This window comes from Gorilla gorilla, chromosome 11 (assembly GCF_029281585.2).
Source record: "Gorilla gorilla gorilla isolate KB3781 chromosome 11, NHGRI_mGorGor1-v2.1_pri, whole genome shotgun sequence".
In the NCBI taxonomy this organism is placed as follows: Eukaryota; Metazoa; Chordata; class Mammalia; order Primates; family Hominidae; genus Gorilla; species Gorilla gorilla.
Genome location: NC_073235.2, coordinates 54,320,996 through 54,341,003, shown reverse-complemented (window position 1 = coordinate 54,341,003; position 20,008 = coordinate 54,320,996). Strand labels below are relative to the sequence as shown.

The 20,008-nt window shown below is 38.6% G+C and overlaps 2 protein-coding genes across 11 annotated transcripts in view; both read left to right on the top strand.

The window, feature by feature from the left end:
- The window catches only part of CACNB4 (calcium voltage-gated channel auxiliary subunit beta 4), a 265,350-nt gene extending 253,333 nt beyond the window's left edge, over positions 1–12,017 (top strand). For all 10 annotated transcript variants that reach the window (XM_004032647.4, XM_063694842.1, XM_019022718.2 and 7 more), the window contains 2 exons: positions 2,699–2,884; positions 5,417–12,017. In XM_004032647.4, the coding sequence (XP_004032695.2) occupies positions 2,699–2,884; positions 5,417–5,677 (447 nt within the window). In that variant the 3' untranslated portion in view covers positions 5,678–12,017. The remainder of the gene's footprint in view (positions 1–2,698; positions 2,885–5,416) is intronic.
- A 4,238-nt stretch (positions 12,018–16,255) lies between these two features.
- ARL5A (ARF like GTPase 5A) overlaps positions 16,256–20,008 on the top strand; it is a 29,745-nt gene continuing 25,992 nt past the window's right edge. Inside the window, exon 1 of the mRNA XM_004032646.5 lies at positions 16,256–16,650. Coding sequence (XP_004032694.1) covers positions 16,605–16,650 — 46 coding nt within the window. The 5' untranslated portion in view covers positions 16,256–16,604. The remainder of the gene's footprint in view (positions 16,651–20,008) is intronic.

Here is a 20,008-nt window from a genome sequence, read left to right as displayed (position 1 = left end):
TGGGGTGTAGCTGTCCTTGTCTCACTCAAGGCAGCACCTCGATGCCTCTATTTATGTCAAAGCATCATGGACAGTTCTGAGATTCTATATTTGTAACTGTTGAACTTTTACATGAGTGGGGGAGGGGCTTTTGATTGCAAGAGACAAGGAATTCCCTTGGGTTACTTTAGTGGAAAAGGGGATTTATTGTAAGCATATATGTTGACAGAAACTCTAGGCAGTAGCTGCTTTCCTTGGCACTCATGGCCATATGATCTCTTTCTTCCATTGTGCCTCTGCTTCTCTTTTTTTTGTTTTATTTTCGTCCCTCTACAGATAACATTCTTTGGCTTACTCGTAACTTCCCCTTCCTCGTAAGTTCAGTTTTCACACATCTCTCCAAGCCTCCTTCTAAATCCAGAACTTTATGCTGCAGCTTCAAACGTTAACTGGCTCAGTCTCTTTATTTTTCTGAATTAAAGTCCCAGTGTGACATAGATTATTATGGATTTTAATACTTATCTCTCCCACCACACTTTATGCTTCTTGAGCATAAGATGTCTGTTTTCCTTGCCACTGTATACCCACAGTGCCTAGAAGAAAATAGGGACTGAGTATTTTATGAATGAATAAAATATGCAAAATAATCTGAAATCTACTAATAACTGTTCTTGGTTGGGGGGAATTTTCTACATGAGTTGAACTGGCTGAGTCTTCTCAAACATGAGTCCATTTGGACTGAAGTCATCTTATTCTTTTCCTAGTCTTGTTCCAAGAACCCCAAATGGCTTTCCAATTTAAGGCCAAAATTTTCCATAAAAATTGATGTGATGAAACATTTAAATAGTAAATGTTGGGAGAGAGATTGTTTCCATGGTGACTTCTGCTTCAGGAGTCCTTGTTCTAAGCACAGAAGAGAATGACTGAACTGAGACACCACTAACTTCACATCATCCAGTTGCCATTAACCTAAATTCAGCCAGCTTTATCAGTGCCGATGGCAGTGACCCTGTCTTTGATTCATTCCTGGGAGGTTCTTATTTTGGTAAAATGAGTTCATAAAAGCAGATGAAGGTGGTGGGAAAGGTCAATCCTACTATTGAAAGTTGAGATGTGAGCCAGGTGTGGTGACTCACGTCTGTAATCCCAGCACTTTGGGAGGCCAAGGTAGGAGGATCGCTGGAGCCCAGGAGTTCGAGACCAGCCTGGGCAACATGGTGAGATCTCATCTCTACAAAAAGTTAAAAAAGTTAGCCAGGCGCAGTAGTGCATGCCTGTGGTCCCAGCTACTCAGGAAGCCGAGGTGGGAGGATCGCTAGAGCCCAGGTGTTCCAGGCTGCAGTGAGTTGTGTTTGCTCTAGTGCACCCCGGCCTGGGCCACAGAGCAACACTGTCTCAAAGAAAGAAAAAGAAAGAGAGAGAGAGAGAGAGAGAGAGAGAGAGAGGAGAGAGAGAGAGAGAGAGAGAGAGAGAAAGAAAGAAAAGGAAGAAAAGAAAAGAAAAGAAAGAAAGTTGAGATGTGCTAACACTTACCTGTGGAATGACTTTTCTCTTTGTGTGGTGCCAAAGTTTTCTGGTTTCCCTCCAAAGAGTATATGTCTGGGGTATATCCTGTCTGTGTTCCCAGCCACACTGCAATGACAGGGGGGCCACCCTGCTCCTCTGGAACAGAACAACTTCCTGAGTACAGACCAGATGTTGAACAATGGCCTTACTGTCCGAAACGTGGACAGCAGATACTTCTTTTGTGAACCCCTGCTTTCCTTAATTAAACACCCCTTGTTCTTTTTTAACCGTTTCACAAAATGATCTTGTGGTAGCAGAAACCACTGCCATGTGGTTTTCTGTTATTAATCCTAAACTTTCTTTCCTTATTGTTTTATCATAAAACAGATAATGTTATTTTCACAAGCATTCTGAAAATTACCTAAGTAAATGTTATTCCCTTCAACATAGTTACCTTAGGAGAAAAAATGTTTATTCCGTTGATGTGGTCATTGCCCAAAACATGTCTAGAACTCCCTTCTCAGTGCCACAAACTTGCTTCTGTCATATTCCAAAGTGTGTAGAGTGCAGCTCTATAGGAATACATGGCTAAAGATGTGAATACACGTGGGTTTTCATTATATTTTACCTGTAACACATTTATACTTACTTCATCTTTTTCTTTCTAAATAATGAAAAATCCGGCTGGGCGCTGTGGCTCATGCCTGTAATCCCAGCACTTTGGGAGGCCAAGGGGGGTGGATCACTAGGTCAGGAGTTCAAGACCAGCCTGGCCAAGATGGTGAAACCCCATCTCTTCTAAAAAAAATACAAAAAAATTAGCTGGACGCAGTGGCAGGCGCCTGTAATCCCAGCTACTTGGGAGGCTGAGGCAGGAGAATTGGTTGAACTCAGTGGACAGAGGTTGCATTGAGCCGAGATCGTGCCATTGCATTTCAACCTGGGCAACAGAATGAGACTCCGTCTTAAAAAAAAAAAAAAGATCCAAATATTGAATGAACACTTTCATTTTTATATTAATGTCCACATTCGTTCATGGACAACTGTGTAACTCTTCACTTGACCCTAACTTTAGAAACTGCCCATATAGCACCTCAAATTTGATTTTAGCTAATAGCTATTAAAAATGCTATTATCTGTGTTAAGTGGAATTTTAGGTTTCATTGCCTAAAACCTAAAATGGAAGTAAAGTGGATTTTCTTGTCATCTACAGGAAATGTTTGATGTTATATTGGATGAAAATCAGCTTGAGGACGCGTGTGAACATCTAGGGGAGTACCTGGAGGCGTACTGGCGTGCCACCCACACAACCAGTAGCACACCCATGACCCCGCTGCTGGGAAGGAATTTGGGCTCCACGGCACTCTCACCATATCCCACAGCAATTTCTGGGTTACAGGTATTGTCACTTTTTCACTCATGCTTTTTACAACCTTACATGTAAAATTCTATGGGAACTTGATTAGGATGGAGACTGGAGTCATCCTTAATCTGAAGAGGGAACACTATGTGCATATTATATTTAAAAATCTTAAATATTATCTAATTATGATCTATCCTAGAGAAAACTACCCAGAGACTGACAATTTCTGAGAATTATGCTGTCTGTGAATTTATAGTGGATTTTACTTAGGTAAATTAACTCCTCCTATGTCTAAACTCTGCTGGCAAACGTAATGCCTACTCAATGCACCTGCCCATTACTTTTTTTAGAGACATAGTCTCACTCTGTTGTTCAGGCTGGAATGCAGTGATATGATCATAGCTCACTGCAGCCTCAAATTCCTGGACTCATGGGCTCATGCAATCCTGCTGCCTCAGCCTCCCAAATAGCTGGGACTACAGGCACATACCACACACATGGATAATTAAAAAAAAAAAAAATTGTAGAGACAGTGTCAGTGTCTCACTTTGTTGCCCAGGATGGTCTCAAACTCCTGACTTCAAGCAATCTTCCTGCCTTGGCCTCCCAAAATGTTGAAATTACCATCATGAGCCACCACACCACTCCTGGCCCCTCCATTACTTCTTAATGCCACTTCTTAAGGATTACACAATAGCTAAGTAAGATATATAGGTGCAGATAGGCCTTTCGGCTGCCCTTAATTAATCCTGCCGCACCCAGGTTGCTAGGCCTGCTCTCTACCTTGCACAAGACAATGTGGATATAAGTAGAGCTGCTCTGTTCAGAAATAGTAACTGATCCCTGAGTTTTCTTGGGGCTGTGCAGGTGCCCACCTTTGTAAGTGGCTGTGTCACGTGTCCTTTAGGGAAGCTGGTGATGAACACAGGATCAAGAGGTTCTCCCTTCTGCTGTTCTGGTGCTGCACTCAGAGGTAGAGATAGGGAGCCAGAGACCTTATGGTACAAAATGAGCCTGCCTTTCTACATCAATTATTATTTACCATTCATCAAGTAGCTGCTGGAATGTGGCCAAACCCGCAGCAAACTGAGGAACATGTAGTCAATTGAGCCCTCTTGTATCATGACGAGTTTTGTTTTAATGGATTATAATGATAGTCTTAATTGTCGATCATACAGAGTTAACTCTGAGATAAATGGCACTCTCTGAAATGCTATTATAGCTGTATTACTCTGTTACAAAATTGCATCTTTGTAAGCAGGAAAACTGTCATGCAAATGAGTAGCTTTTGAAACTAGAAATGAACATGAAAAATATACTGTGGTAATGTACAGCACATACGCATGCATTAGGACTATTTCATGCCTTGTTTCACTTCCCATGGGCTGATCTGAGTGTACATTACCATTGACTAGTTTGGACTGGCTCTGAATTGTACATTACAGAATGAGAAATAGATGCATGAAGCAATACACTTCTGTAATGTAGGTAGAAATGCAATGTTGCACTTTTATATTGAATACAACAATCTTGACTCATCACTGCTAAGACATCCACCTAGAGTGGTTCTCGCTGTTTCACTAATGAGTTAATGTGTTGCCCTTTATTCTGTGGCCTATTTCTTCTCCCAGTAACAATTGACACTTCATTGTGAGGCACCTGACTGAGGTTAAAGGCACAGTCTGTGACCTGTCAAATGAATTTCCTTCTGCCTGAATCTGAGTGTACTTTAGATGAGATGTGTCTGGGCCCATGGTTTCAGCAGGATCCTGTGCCTTAACTGATGTGACCTACCGAAACCAGTAGACACAAATAGATAAATGTTTTCTCATAGTGAAGAAAAATGTTGAATAACATTTTCTGAGCCTTCAAATAAGTATCTTAAGATACTAATTTCAATTAATGGTATTAGAGGAATTTCGTTTATATTGGAAGATTATTTTGCAGGACATTTTAGTTGAGGAAGCAAGATTTATAAATGTATCAATTAGCTGGCTTCATAATTATTGTATACACCCTTGGAAAGATTATTACATTTATGTAGGATGCAGAAACACTTTATTTTATGAACAGCACAAATAATAATTTTATTAACATGTTTTTAAAAGGTATAAGGAATATTCAGTTAGATCAAGGTGAGGTGTGTTACTTTAGAAGGAGAAAGATTATATCAATTCAAGAGAGAAATAATAAATGCTATTCTGAACTTTGTTTCCCAATAGTAAAATAATTTTCATTTTTGCAATAGAAATGGAATTATTAGAACTTCCTAAATATATTAAGTTCCATTTAACAGTTAGCTTTCAATTCTACATTTGTAATAGGAAGCATAGTCATTCAGCACTGTGGAATTAAACTCATAAACTATCAACACTCTGGCATCTTTTCATGTTGTGTCCCAAATAAATAAGACCAGATATTCTAAGCAGATCATTGGTGCATCAGGATGCCTTATTAAGTCAGATATTTAGCATCTTATTGTACAGATCCTATGATTTTACATACATTTACATGTTTAGATGAATGAAGCTGACATTATTTAATCAATGAACTATCTGATATTTTTAGAGTCAGCGAATGAGGCACAGCAACCACTCCACAGAGAACTCTCCAATTGAAAGACGAAGTCTAATGACCTCTGATGAAAATTATCACAATGAAAGGGCTCGGAAGAGTAGGAACCGCTTGTCTTCCAGTTCTCAGCATAGCCGAGATCATTACCCTCTTGTGGAAGAAGATTACCCTGACTCATACCAGGACACTTACAAACCCCATAGGAACCGAGGATCACCTGGGGGATATAGCCATGACTCCCGACATAGGCTTTGAGTCTAATGAAACAAAAAATATTCATCTGTTGACAATTTGCCATAGCAGTGCTAGGATAAACCAATCATCTTAACTTGGCTAACATAGCACAGTATTTACTGTGCTAATGGGCTGCTGTCATTTTATGCTAAGTAAGGGGCAAAAAAAAAATTACATTATGCCCTTGAGTCTAGATGGATATTAGATGCCCGATCATATAGATATTTTTAAGTGCAACATTTACATGATAACAGTACATTTTGTTTTCTTCATAGATTTAGACACATCAATTTGTAATTTAGGGTACTTACAAGGCACATATAAAATAATTTCCCATGCCGGAAATTCCAAATGACCAGTTCCAGTTGGAACCAATTTATAAACCAATTCCTGTTGGAATTTGGGTGAATTGACTAGAAAGTCTACTTGAGCATGTTGTAATCAATTGCAAAATCTGGGGGAAAAAAAAAACTAATAAGAAAATCGAAATACCAATAGAAGCCAAATCCAGCTTTGGTATTTATTTGCTGGAAGCTAAATTTACACTTAAAGTTGGAGTGTATAAACATTTTAATATATGTTAATGTTGCCAGAATGACTTTTCAAACTTACCAAATGTATTGATAGTGCCAAAAAAAATCTCAGAAATCTTAATGCAGAAATTATATAGTCTCCTCAGATTTTAATATTTTTATTTCTTTCCTGGCACAGCTGTTGTATTCAAAGTGTTTTGCTTTTTGTTTGGTCAGTACTGTTAGCTCATTTGAAGTTGGCAAAAACAAATACAAACAAGCAAAAAACCTCAAATTTTTTTCAGCAGTGAGAGAGAATAGTAAAGAGAGGCCCAAGCATAGCTGGTTATGTGAAATATAAAATGGGGTGTTGTTCTCCCTTTAATCAATCTGAGCACAACTACATACATCCAGGAATCTGAAGTCAGATAGTAAGGATGTGGTACCAATCCTCCCGAGTGCAATGCTAAACACTTCCAGGTGGGAATTCATCTATTTCACTTAACACAAACGCAGGGTCTGTATTTCCTGCCAACAAGATTGAGTATCTTTCCATTGCTTCTCTCAGTCTCTGTCTTTGAATATCTGAATGTTCTGGCCCTTCAACAAATTCTTTAAATCATGCTAAGGAATTTCGTTTTATGTGGACACACTCAACTTTGATATTCAGGAGGTGTTTTTACAAAATGACTAATTGAAAAAAGTTGAAACAAATGATTTTAAAAGCTTGCAGTAAAAAATAAACTCATAGATTCAGCAAATATTTGTTGACTAATATTATAGCATTTTTAATGCAGAAAATTATAAAGAATTTGGAGATTGAGCTGCCTTATTTCTAATGAACACTCCTCTTCATCTTATTAAGTCTTCACAGTTTTTCCAGTGGCTATAATTATGGAATTGGTGACCTATGTTTTATAGTATCAAGGAAGCCTTAGATTCACTCTGATCCAAGAAATTATTGAAATTGACCCTTTTTACACAAATGTCTTAAAAAAAAAACTTATTTCTAAATGTCCATAATGCATGCATTTTCTAAAACCCCAATAAGTCCAGCCATAAAAGTTCTTTTCTGCTAGTACATGTCATGAAGCCTATTTTTGAAAATAATGATAATTAATTTTATAGTATCTTCTTTTCTCCCCAAGCCTTTCAATATTTAGGCACTCAAAGCATGCACCAGTTCAGTAATCTTGACCATGGAAATAAGTTCCACATTACTGATGAGTTATATATATATCTTGAACCCCATTACAACCTCACCACATCCCCCTGCATTTATGTTCACTGTTTGTACCCCATTATGAACCTGTTTAGCTGATAATGAGGATACCTATAATTCTGTAAGTCATTTCAAATATTTGATACAATTAAAAAATATGGGCTTAGTAAATTTTAAAAGTTAACATGTGATACTGGCTTGTGAGATTCTTCTGTCATCTAGTGAAGCTTATAAAACTTTCAGTTAAGACATTTTAAAAGAGTTATATCCATTAGGCACTTTAATAAACATATAACCTGCCATTACTGAATACTTTGTTAGAACACAGAAGAGCATCTTCCAGCAAACAAAAATATATTTATTACATGTACAGCACATACTTGCATGAGAAAGAAAACACTAGCCAAAACATTTTTCTATATGCTTTACTGGTTTCTTGTTTGTGCGCATTAAAGTATTTAATTGCAAAGAGTGCACCAAGGTGTACAAATTTAGACTAGACAGCTGTTCAGCTTTTTCTGTAGTAGCATTAGCAGTTTGGTCATTTAACTACTTTAAGATACTTACATTTTATGGCAGGTAGCTGTAACAGCATTTAAATATATTTCCTGGTCATCAAGATTACCATCTTCTTTCAACTTTTTAAAAGTCACTTGTTTTTAAAGGTTTCTTAAAGCCTTTTTTTTAGTCTTCCATGTCATGCCGATAAAGAGAGGCTCATTCAATATCTGTGCACAAAACCAATCTATCATTTACCATCAGATGTCCATACCTGTTTTGCTTTGTATTCTTATTCAAAAGCTGACAATCTTGGAAAGGGTATAATGTATATTTTATTGATGGATATATTTAAATGTTTACTTTAATTTGGAATATTCTTTCCCCTTCCTTCTGTAATAAGTTTATCTTCCTCAAATAAGGGGATATCTTATTTTTTTTAAAGACTTAAGAGTTTATTGTGTAAATGATACTTAAAATCTAGATATATACTAAATGAAAAGTTTTATTTTTGCCAAGCACACCAAGCACCTTTGAAAAGTACATACTCCATAAATACTTGTTTTTAATTAATTTCATTTAAAGATAGCAAATGATTATAAGCAAGAGAAACAAGTCTTTTACTGTTTTGAGGCTGTTTTAACTTACAGTATAAGCCACATACTAGAATTCTGTAATTTCAGTCACAGACATATAATAATGTGGACTCATGTGACAATGTGGAAATGTAGTTCTGGAAAAAAAGGAATGCAATTTGTCAATCCTGATGTTAATTCTCAAGGGTATAATGTGACTCTAATATTATAACCAACAACATTATCTTGTTTAATATTTAAAGCAACACTTAGAAATGTTTATAAATGATGATTCTCTCTTATCTTTATACAGTTCTATTGGAGAGAAGGTTGAAATTGTTCACAATTTAGATGATGGTCTTTCCTAATAACAGTCTTAATTTTGTGACTATATAAGTCATTGCAGTTAGTCTTTAATGAAATGAATTTTATTAATGTAAAACAAATTCTGAGACAATTATTTGTTTCCTTTAAATAATTTGCTATTTAATTATTATTGTCGTTGTTTGCAAAATGTATTTTTGGAATGTTAACCTCTTTTCATACCTGCATACTTGAACTTGTCTTTTGTGTGGGGGCCTTAAAATTCATAATAGGAAGTGGAGGCAGTGAAAGGAAGTAAGAAAAGGAAATTATGCTAAAAGATGGTTTGCAAATTTAAACTCTTTAAATGAACATATCACAAAATGTTGTTAAGACCCAGGATGTCCATTAAGAATGTGTCTTGGCAACCTTAATTTGCATGTTAGTATATATTTTCTTAGTTACACAGTTTTATTTTGGTATTTGCCTAAAAAAATGTAATACCATTATAGAAATTACCCTATGTACTGATATATTTACTACCTCTTCTCTAGAGAAGACAATCTGTCTTTAAAGGGAAAAACACTGGTCAATAAGTAGTGATCAAAATTATCACTATTCTGGCTAACCTTGCTGCAAAGCTAAATGCATAGATTGTTAAAATATGCCTTCCCTTTAGATTTTAAACTGTTTCCAAAATGCTCTTTGGCACCCTTTCATTTCTTCCACGTTAGTGAAGTTTTCTTTGAATTGGTTCACAGTTTATCATGAGGCAAGGTTAATTTAACAAATAAGTCATCATAGGTAACAAAACAAACTGCAAGGGAATTGCCTTTGTGTGCAACTTGTTATAATATCTAGTTCTAAGTCTAAAAGAGTAAAAGTCCAAAGACTTTATGTTTAAGAGCAGCTGGTTTGCAAATTCACATTTTGTTGGTCCTTGACTTCCACAGAGCATGACTTAGCCATTTAGTGGGTAAGGATATGCATTATCTTGGACTCCCATGTAATTGGAATAAACTTCATATCAATGTTTCAAATAAATGCTATGTACCCCTTATTCCTTTTATATTTCTGCCTTTGTCTTTTATGACAATGTTGCATGTTGTGTTTTTTTAAATTATATAAAACTCATCCTTGAATGACTATATGAATGAAAAATTTATAGGAAATTATGTAATAAAATCTGTTTTATTAGTTTCTCATACCTTTAAATACTGTCAATACTATAACTGTTAGTAAGTTACTTACTCAAGCTGTGTCTATGGGGCAGAGAACAGTCCTCTTCTTTAAAATAATCATGATCAAACCAGTCAAGTCAATCCAATTAGCTGTTAGACAGACAATAAGGATAACCTTCTTTTTGACTTAAGCAGTCAAGTTAGTCAAAATAGTAAAATTGGCTTATATGGGCACCCAGAACTACAGCATTCAAAAATTACTTTTAAAGATTTCTTCTTTTATTAAAATGGACTTTCTTAAATAAAATACATCCTCTGATAGCAGCTATCTCTTTTTACTTGTAATGATTAATTCTAAATGCTTCATGTAATCGAGGGACATTATGAGAAGACTAGAAAGTATCTCATCAGATAATCCTAAGGGCTGTAACTTCTACTTGCCATAAACAAAGTATAATTAAGAGTGAGTAGCAATTGGTTTGGGAAGTTGTAATTATATATATGAAACTTTCTTTTGTTTCTCATGATGTATGTAAAATGTTTGCAGAAGGATGGTAGAAAATGTTGCTAATGAATTTAGAGTGGTTTGGGAGAATACACTGATACTTCCTCATTTGAAAATTATAAGGAGTTACAAGGGGAACTAAGAACCAGAAGTGGCTAGCCTCTAGCTTTTCAATACTTGATAAGTGTTCTTGGTTATGTTTTGAACACTTAAATTTCTCAACAAATGGCTATGTCTGTATTTATGTAGGGGCCACCCTTGCCCTACTTGCATGCCACTTTGACTTTTAACTGAAATCAGTGTGAATTCTGTATGCATAAGGGATGTAATAAAGAGGCGGGATCATTAACGCTATATCGTTGCATACTATTTTTCATATGCCTTACAATATTTTCTGGGATGTTATTAAAATGAAAGCATTTTATTGCCAAAATAAATCTATGTTGTTACTTATAATCTGCATTAGCAGTAGAAAAACAATGTAGCAAAAACATATTGTACAGTACAAAATTATAAAATATATATTTTGCCAATAATATAAAAATAGATTGAGGAGAAAGAAGCACATTTGTTATAGCACAAACTTATAACAAAATCCACTGTTAAATTTGGCAGTCATATTTTTTAAAAGTTTGTCGATTTAGTTCTAAGTTTTATCAGATTTACTTCATCTACCATCTTTTTAACTTGCTGCTTGATACTTTTCCAGCAATTTATTTCATAGCCTTGCAATCTGTGGATGTAATTTCTTTTGTTTTATTCCCTTCCATAAAATTTATTAAATTTTATTTTGTGATAACACTCATACCATATTTTCTCCTCTTATTTCTTCTCTTTCAATAACAACAACAGAAAGTCACAGCAAGTGAGCTCATAGGGCTCCTCTGAATTTTGGACATGTTTGAGATTTTCGTATTTTTCACAGCCTCGAGTCAGAATGATCAATAAAGATGTCCCAACCACAAAAAATTATATTAGTTAGGGATTCTTTAATTTGTTTTGTACTGAATACTACTTTGAAACATAAGTTAAAGCCATTAGCTGTGTTTTTGTAGGGATGGTGGGAGGGAATAAAAAATAAATGTATTAACATAAAACATACTAAAACAGAAATATGGCAAAATGATGTAAAAAGATTTTTCCTACTATTCTGAGGGCTGTTGAAATCCCAGGCTATTGCTATATCTCCATTGACAAAGTGGGATAAAAAATGCCTTTGTCAAATAATTTTTTTTCTTTCTTTAAATTTTAGTTATTTATTTTAATAATTTGTCCCTTTATTTTTCTTATCTAGGTATGTGTAGCATTCTACAAGGCATGCTGGGTAAAATATACTATGCAAATGTGTACAGTGCTGCATGTTTTGTTCTCCCTCTGCTTTAGTGGCTTTAAAGAAAAAAACGTGGTGTTATTTTTGTGAATAAAAACATTAACAAAGAAAATGCAGAGTGCATGCTTAGAGTATCCTCATTTCTATGGATTTGTTTTATGGAATTTAAATGTGTACAAAACAACTGCATTACTTTTTTTCTTTTATATAATAAATGAAAAAAACACTGAAACCAGCGTTATACCTCTCCTTTATATTATTCTAGAAATATATTGAAGAAATACTGGAAATCAATAGGTACTCTTTTATGAAAAAAAAGAAAAAGTCTAAACATTTATCCTAAAAAGGGATTCAATCAAATGACTACTTTCTGAATACTCTGCCAGGTGCTGTGAGTGATCACAAAATAAGTACTGTATTAGGAAAGAGTTTATAAGTTAAATACACACACATGTGAAATAAAACACATTAGAATACATGTGCAAAATAGGATTGGATATAGAAAAATATACTAGATGAAGTATTATATTGTTCACAAGTCATCCACTCCAAAATGATTAATATTGCAGTTATCAGACATTTCCAAAGCTATCTTGTACCTGTAAGAATTCCATAGTATGTATTTGGGGTCAACTGTCTATGTTAAGACTTGATTGGAATTTGACTTTTTTGTCATTTCACTCTATAGGAGATTCCAAAGAAATATGGACTATGTTGATTTTTATCACTGCATTAGGATTATACAGTGATTTATTAGAGTCGAGTTATTTCACAATTATCACATTTAATTCATCTGATCACCCAGGAAAGTAGGCAGGGCATGGATTATGAGATACAAATACAAATGAGGAAACCAAAGTTCATTGAAACTTCTCTCTCAAAAGAATTTTTCTTTTTTTTTTTTTTTCTGAGATGGAGTTTCACTCTTGTTGCCCAGGCTGGAGTGCACTGGTGCGATCTCGGCTCACGGCAAGCTCCGCCTCCCGGGTTCAAGTGATTCTCCTGCCTCAGCCTCCCGAGTAGTTGGGATTACAGGCATGCGCCACCACGCCCGGCTAATTTTGTATTTTTAGTAGAGATGAGGTTTCTCCATGTTGGTCAGTCTGGTCTCAAACTCCTGACCTCAGGTGATCCGCCCGCCTCGGCCTCCCAAAGTGCTGGGATTACAGGCAGCAGCCACCACGCCCGGCTATGAGTACGTATTTTTAAAGAAAAATTCTTGGCTGCGCGCAGTGGCTCACGCCTGTAATCCCAGTACTTTGGGTGGCCGAAGCGGGCAGATCACCTGAGGTCGGGAGTTTGAGACCAGCCTGACCAACATGGAGAAACCCCGTCTCTACTAAAAATACAAAATTAGCCGGGCGTGATGGCGCATGCCTGTAATCCCAGCTACTCGGGAGGCTGAGGCAGGAGAATCGCTTGAACCCAGGAGGCGGAGGTTGCCGTGAGCCGAGATCGCACCAATGTACTCCAGCCTGGGCAACGAGCGAAAGTCCATCCCCCCCCCCCCCGCCCGAGAAAAAAAGAAAAAAAAAAGTACTCATATGTTACTTTTAAGCTAGGTAATCATCTGAAGCATACAAAACAATGCCTGGAATACAATAAATGTTGACTGAATGAATAGTACCTCAGTTATTGGAGAGGTATTATATAAGGCTGTCTCAACTATCAAAGTATTTCAGCCAACAATCTGAAACTCATCTACCAGCCATATGCCTGAAGCTACTTCTCCTGTCATCAGCACATTTCCAATAATAAAATGTACGAGGGAGAGAAACATCTCATTTGTACTTTGATACAACATGCAGATTAGCACAGTGGTTTGAGTGTGGATCTAACCTTTGTCTGGGTTCAAAGCCCAGATCCAGCAATAACTAGCCATGAACTTGGGGCAATCACTTAATGTCCCCATGCCTGGGTATTTCTGTAGAGTGATTTGCTTTTGGTTATGGATCACATTTTCCTGTTTCCTTGCACGTCTAGTGATTTTTTATTGGATTTAGGACAATGTAAAGTTTACATTGTTGATGACTTGATCTCATATTCCTTTAAAGAATGTTATACTTGTTTTGGCAGGCAATTGTGAATTCGTTTGGCCCTTTCAAGGTTTGGTTTTAAGCTCCTTTAGGATTGGTCTTGTGTAGGGCTTATTCTTAGGCCAGTTAGCTCCTCTTCTAAGGTCTCTGGGGGTGTCCACTCAACTATATCGAGTTTATCCAACCCACAGCCTGTGGGCTGCATGCAGCCCAGGATGGCTTTTTAAAAATTAATTAATGTATTTATTTATTTTTGAGACAGAGTCTTGTTCTGTCACCCAGGCTGGAGTGCAGCGGTTCGATCTTGGCTCAGTGCAATCTCCACCTCCTGGGTTCAAGTGATTCTCCTGCCTCAGCCTCCAGAGTAGCTGGGATTACAGGTTTGCGCCACCATGCCTGGCAAATTTTTGTAATTTTTGATAGAGACGGGGTTTCATCGTGTTGGCCAGGCTGGTCTCGAACTCATGGCCTCTAGAGATCTGCCCACCTTGGCCTCCCAAAGTGTTGGGATTACAGGTGTGAGCCACTGCACCCGGCCCTAGGATGGTTTTGAATGTGGCCCAATACAAATTCATAAACTTTCTTAAAACATTATGAGTATTTTTGTGATTTTACTTATTTTTTAGCTCATCAGCTATCAATAGTGTTAGCTTATGTTATGTGTGGCCCAAGACAATTCTTCTTCCAGTGTGGCCCAGGGAAGCTAAAAGATTGGACACCCTGTCCTATATATTCAGTTCTCTTCACTCTGGCTGAAGGGAACTCAAATGATTCCTGACCCGTTGTAATCTCTGGGAATCATTTGCATTACAGTTTCCTGGTACTTGTTTTTCCTCAGGAATTGTGATTGGCCAGCTTCTTGGGGGTTCATACTGCACGAGCACAAATTGATATGCAGCCAAAGACTCAATGGCCCCTTAACAGGTTTCCAGAGCTTTTCTCTGTGTAGCTCCCTCCTTCCAGTTACTCTGCTTCACAAATTCTAGTCACCTTGATCTCTGGGAATGCTGATATGTGTCTTCAGTTCTAGGAGGTTCCCAGATTCTCATTTGGGTTCCCACTTCCTCCATAGTTGACTGGGAATTGCTTTTAGGGATAAAGTCCAGGAAATGGTAAGACTCCACCTGTTTCTTTCTCTTTTGCAAAGAATCACAGTACTGCGATGTGTTTTTCAATATCCGAAATGTCGTTGCCTGTACTTTGTGCAGTTTTCTATTTGCTAATGGTAGGAGGATATATTCAAACCATCCTACTCTCTCATGCCTGAAGTCAGAAGTCTCTCCAATGACATTTTGCACTTCTCTGTAATCATAGATAAATTGGTCTTTAAACTCTCTGTCTCTCTCTCTCTCTTCTTTCTTCACTCGGAAAATAACCTGGGAGACCATTTCCTTGGGTAGATTGTAAAATATGAAGCTCCGCCATCACATAATGTGTATATGACATCCATTTCATAAGTTGACATCTGTGTGGGAGACTGAAAAAGTCTTAGAGCTACCAAAACATTATCTACGGTGTGCGAGAATGGAAATATTACAGAGTTAATGCAAATTGGTTATACAAACTACATTGTTCTTCTAAACAGCGTACAGAATATTAAGTAAATCCAGACATGATAATCCATAAATTAATATGGATTACTGTGATTTTTCTTCCCTTCATGTATGGCTCCTCTAAACTTTGGCTTTTTAACCATAAAGCCCCAAAAGAAGTCAACGAAATTGCTTTTCTATATTTTGAGGTAAAATAGTGGGTAGTTAGGAGAAGTGAGTTGGGAAGGTGCGGTTTATTGCTGATTTTGCTTAATTTCATTCAGCTGTTGGGGATGGGAGTGCAAAGCAGTTCAAATGGCTCCTACAAGTCTCCCAATTTTTCTTTATTTTCCTTTTTACTAAGGTTAACGAGAACAGAAAGGGATGGAGCTTTGGTGGCCACTAAAGGTTTTTAAACAGGGGAGTGACTTGATCAAAATCGTTGTTTTGGGCAATACTGACCTGAGAGTTAAGAGATTGGAGAGAAAAGAGCCCTGAAGTGCAAAAATGGCTTTAAGGTGACTATCTAGGTAAGGCCACTGACTTCAGCTGAGTGTCAGAGGACAGGAGGCTTTTCCCTCAAAGACCCACAGGGGACACAATGTCTTAAAGAGTCATGACGTGGAACTTTTAGTGTAGGGTATGTGAAGGGTTGGGGATGGACATGGGGTACTCAATTATATGTTTACATTATGGCGCAATGGAGAAGATTCGAAGGAAATATAAATACTCGGGAACGCATCAGCAAGCAGTCGGAAGCCATCTGCCCCAACTTGCGGTCTTCACAGCCTCCGTCCCAGGGTAAAGTCCCGCGCCTTCCGCAGTCTTGGTTATGCAAATAAGCGAGGACAGGGCGGGCGCCCTTTCCTACGCTCCGCCCCTCTGGCCGCGCGCCTGCGCACTCACGTCCCTCCAGGCCCGCCCCCTCACTTCCCCCGCCCGCGTGGTCGTCGCCACCGCAGCCGCCCGAGAGGAGCTGGGGGAGGACGGTGGCCCGCGAGGCTCGTCGCAGACAACGCGGCGGCGATGTCCGCGAGCCAGGCGAGTGCCGCGGCGGCAGCGGCGGGGCCTTGCGCGCGGCAGGGCGGCCTGGGCTTCGGCCTCCCTCCGGTTCCCTGGAAGCTGGCCGGCGACCAGCGCGGGAGCAGCGGCAGAGGCGGAGGCTCCAGCGCGTCTCTCTCCTCCCCGTCAGCCTGAGCCAGGGGAAGCCAGGCGGCCCGGGTGTCTGGAGCGGGGGGGTTCCGCTGCCCGAGAATGGGAATTCTCTTCACCAGAATATGGAGACTGTTCAATCACCAGGGTGAGGAGCTTGGTCCGCGGGCGTACGGGTTGGGGAGAGGGTCAGCTCGGGCCGGCTAGGTGGGGGGTCTCCGAATACTTCCGGAATGTGGGCGGCTCGGTCGGGCGCCAGCTCAGCGCGGGGTGCAGGCTGCGCGGATACGGGCCCGGGACCGTTCGGTCCCGGCTCCCGAGCTTGGGGATGGTTCCTGACTCGCAGCCCTTTGTCGTAGGAGACCTTCCTAAGAAGTCTTTTCCGTAATAGACCCATTGCTCCGATTTCGAATGATAGTGGTAAAGGTTTCTTGCCCTAGGTCCGACGTCCCTGAGTAGCACGGCCTGGCCTGTCTTTCAGCCCTTTCTTTGCTCACGAGTTGTGTTTGGACACCACATAGAAATGCTGGGGTCTTCAGGAATGAAGGTTATAGATTGCGGCCCTAACCGCACCACTGAGCGACCGAGGGTTGCAGAATGCGGAAAACGGGAGGAATCGCTCGACTTGTCCATTACACCTCTGGTTTATGAGCCTGCCCTCCACTGCCACCCGTCTTTGTGTGTGTTGGGGGCAGGGGGGGTTCTTCTGCCTCCTGAATAGAGATGGACTTCTGTCCATTTGTTTTACTTATTATATCTGTGTTTAAGGTTAAGCTTAAGGTCATTTTTCTGCTCGTGTGGGTTATTAGACACAGTTTTTGTTTGTTTTGCTGGGTTAAAAATGTTAAAGTGTTTCACTGAAAGTTTTAAAAACATACCATATGAAACATTTGTTAACCATAGGTAACTAGCAAGTTACTAAGTGTAAAGTGTGTTGTATAGGGATGCTTAAGTTCAGCCAACCTCAGACATGGCCATGAAATACCTATCGGGCTTGTTAAAATTTGTTACAAAATGACTAAAACTGGGGAAAGAGAATACAATTTTAACCCAAAGACTGGATACTTATTAAGATACGGTGGTGTACTTTTGTTTCTTTTTAACTCAAGTTGGGTGGTTCATCATTCCGCTGTCAGGAACTTAGTTTGTGTTTTTCTGTTGTGTAAGCTGGTGGTGGTGTCACGTCCCAGTTTTCCAATAAAGACTTACGTGAATGGTGGCATCTATTATGTACACCTACTGCTACCACCTCCTTCTTCATGATCTAGCTGCTCTTTTAAGAAGCTTAGGGGAAGCAAGCAGAACTAGAACTTGTGATCCCTAATGTATCTTTTACGCACACACACACACACACATACACACAGATGTGTAGGTCACGTGATACCGAAAGAAAGGGCAGTATCAATTTTTCTGATAAGAGGATTTTTCATAAAGTAGAGAAAATCAGTTCTAATCAGCACTGTCTCTGACTGGACTGGCTGTTAGTGTTGGGAGCAAGAGAGTGGGAACCAGTCACTTGAACTCTCAGGTTTTCTGGTCTAGGTTTTCTCACCTAGAACACCAGGGATCTGTGGAGCCTACAAATCTTGTAAACTTTATTTCTACATTGCAAATATTAAAACGTACATTGCTGTAAGACTGATGGTACTTATAGTAGATAAGATCTATTCTAGTTTTAACATCCATCATTTTGTATTATTTTTAGCAAAGCTAGTGTTTCATCTGCTGTGAGGTTTAGAAAGACTGTTAATTGAGCTCTAGTGCTGCCAGAAAAAGTTATCACCACTTTCTATTTTGAGTCAATGATAAAATTATTTGTTTCTGTAAGTTAAGAATAAATGAGAACTTTGCCAACAGCTCCTTGGAGTAGTAAATAATAAGGGTGTGTGCTCTGGTATCACTACAAATTGCTAATAGTAGTGTTTTTATAACCTGTATTTTGTGGTAATTTTTGACGGGACATTTATGGCAGTTTGGCGGAAATTAATAGAGAAATTAATGAAGTTAAGTTCTAGAAAATTAGATATGAATATTGTGAAAGTGTGAATAAATTATTTCTTTTCTGCTGAACAGTGGCTGTCTTATCAATAGGGTCACTTTTCCGAATATCCACCATTTAATCTAATGCCAGATATTTGTTGGGTTTTGTTTTTGTTTTTGTTTTTTTGAGACGGAGTCTTGCTCTGTCACCAGGCTGGAGTGCAGTGGTGTGATCTTAGCCCACTGCAACCTGTGCCTCCCGGGTTCAAGCGATTCTCCTGCCTCACCCTCCCGAGTGGCTGGACTACAGGTGCGTGCCACCACACCCAGCTAATTTTTGTATTTTTCGTAGAGATGGGGTTTCACCATGTTGGCCAGGATGGTCTCCATCTCTTGACTTCGTGATCCACCCGCCTCGGCCTCCCAAAGTGTTGGGATTACAGGCCTGAGCCATGGTGCCCAGCAGGGTTTTTTTTTTTTTTTTTTCTGTATAGGACATACATAAGTTAGATATGTGTTGGATGCTCTTGTTTTACCTTCAGTGGATTCAGAATGCAATCTTACTTTCTTTTCATAGAAACTCTTGGAAAGTATGTTTCGGGAGATTACAGAATTTGCCATCTGATGAAACTTAAACTATGCAGTATCTCCTGTTTCTGAAACCCCTCGAGAACAGCTTTTTCAGTTAAAGCTCAGATTGAGTGCACAGTGAAAGCTATTTGTATACCGCTCGAACTAGAAAAACCTGAGGTCACATTTAGTTGATACTGAGATTCAGTAGAGTACAAACTTTATCCTAGATGCTGTCATTTAAATCATTTTATTTTATTTTATGTTTTAACAATCTTTTGAAGTAGTTATTTCCCCTGAAAAGGGAAAACTGAGGCTTAAGTGGAATGATTTTTTTCCCCAGGCCATGCAACTGGTATATGCCAGAGCCAGGCAAGTTAAAACCCTGAAGGAATCTCTTAAAGAAGAGATTGACATCATTTTTCCCTCCCTCCTCCTCCCCCCATTAACTTTTTCAGTTGCTAATCTCTAAGTTGTCTTTAGAACTTCGAAAAGTTGCCATTAGTAACTTTTTTTTTATAGAAGAGTTTGTGATCAGTGGTTTACTTGTTCTCAATAAACAAATATTTTAACACCTATTTAGTCCAGGAAGTGTTCTACGTGGTGGGATAAGGGAACAAAACAGACAAATTCCACTGCCTTTATGGAGCTTTCATGTAGTGTTGGGAGACAGGAAATTAACTCACTTTGTCTCTACAAGTAAAATAATAATGGTTAACACTTGTGCAAGGTTCACACAGGTTGTTTGATTTAATATTCAATTAGTTGATTTACTCTTTACAACAACCCTACAAGGTAGATATTATTCCCCTTATTTTACAGGGGTACGGAAACAGGTAACTTGCTTAAAGCACTATAGGTAAAAGTGATAGACCTGGATTTTAACCACGATTACGTAGTGCCGGAGTTATTTCTCCTACGCATGCACACCTGGATTTTAACAAGATTATCTAGTG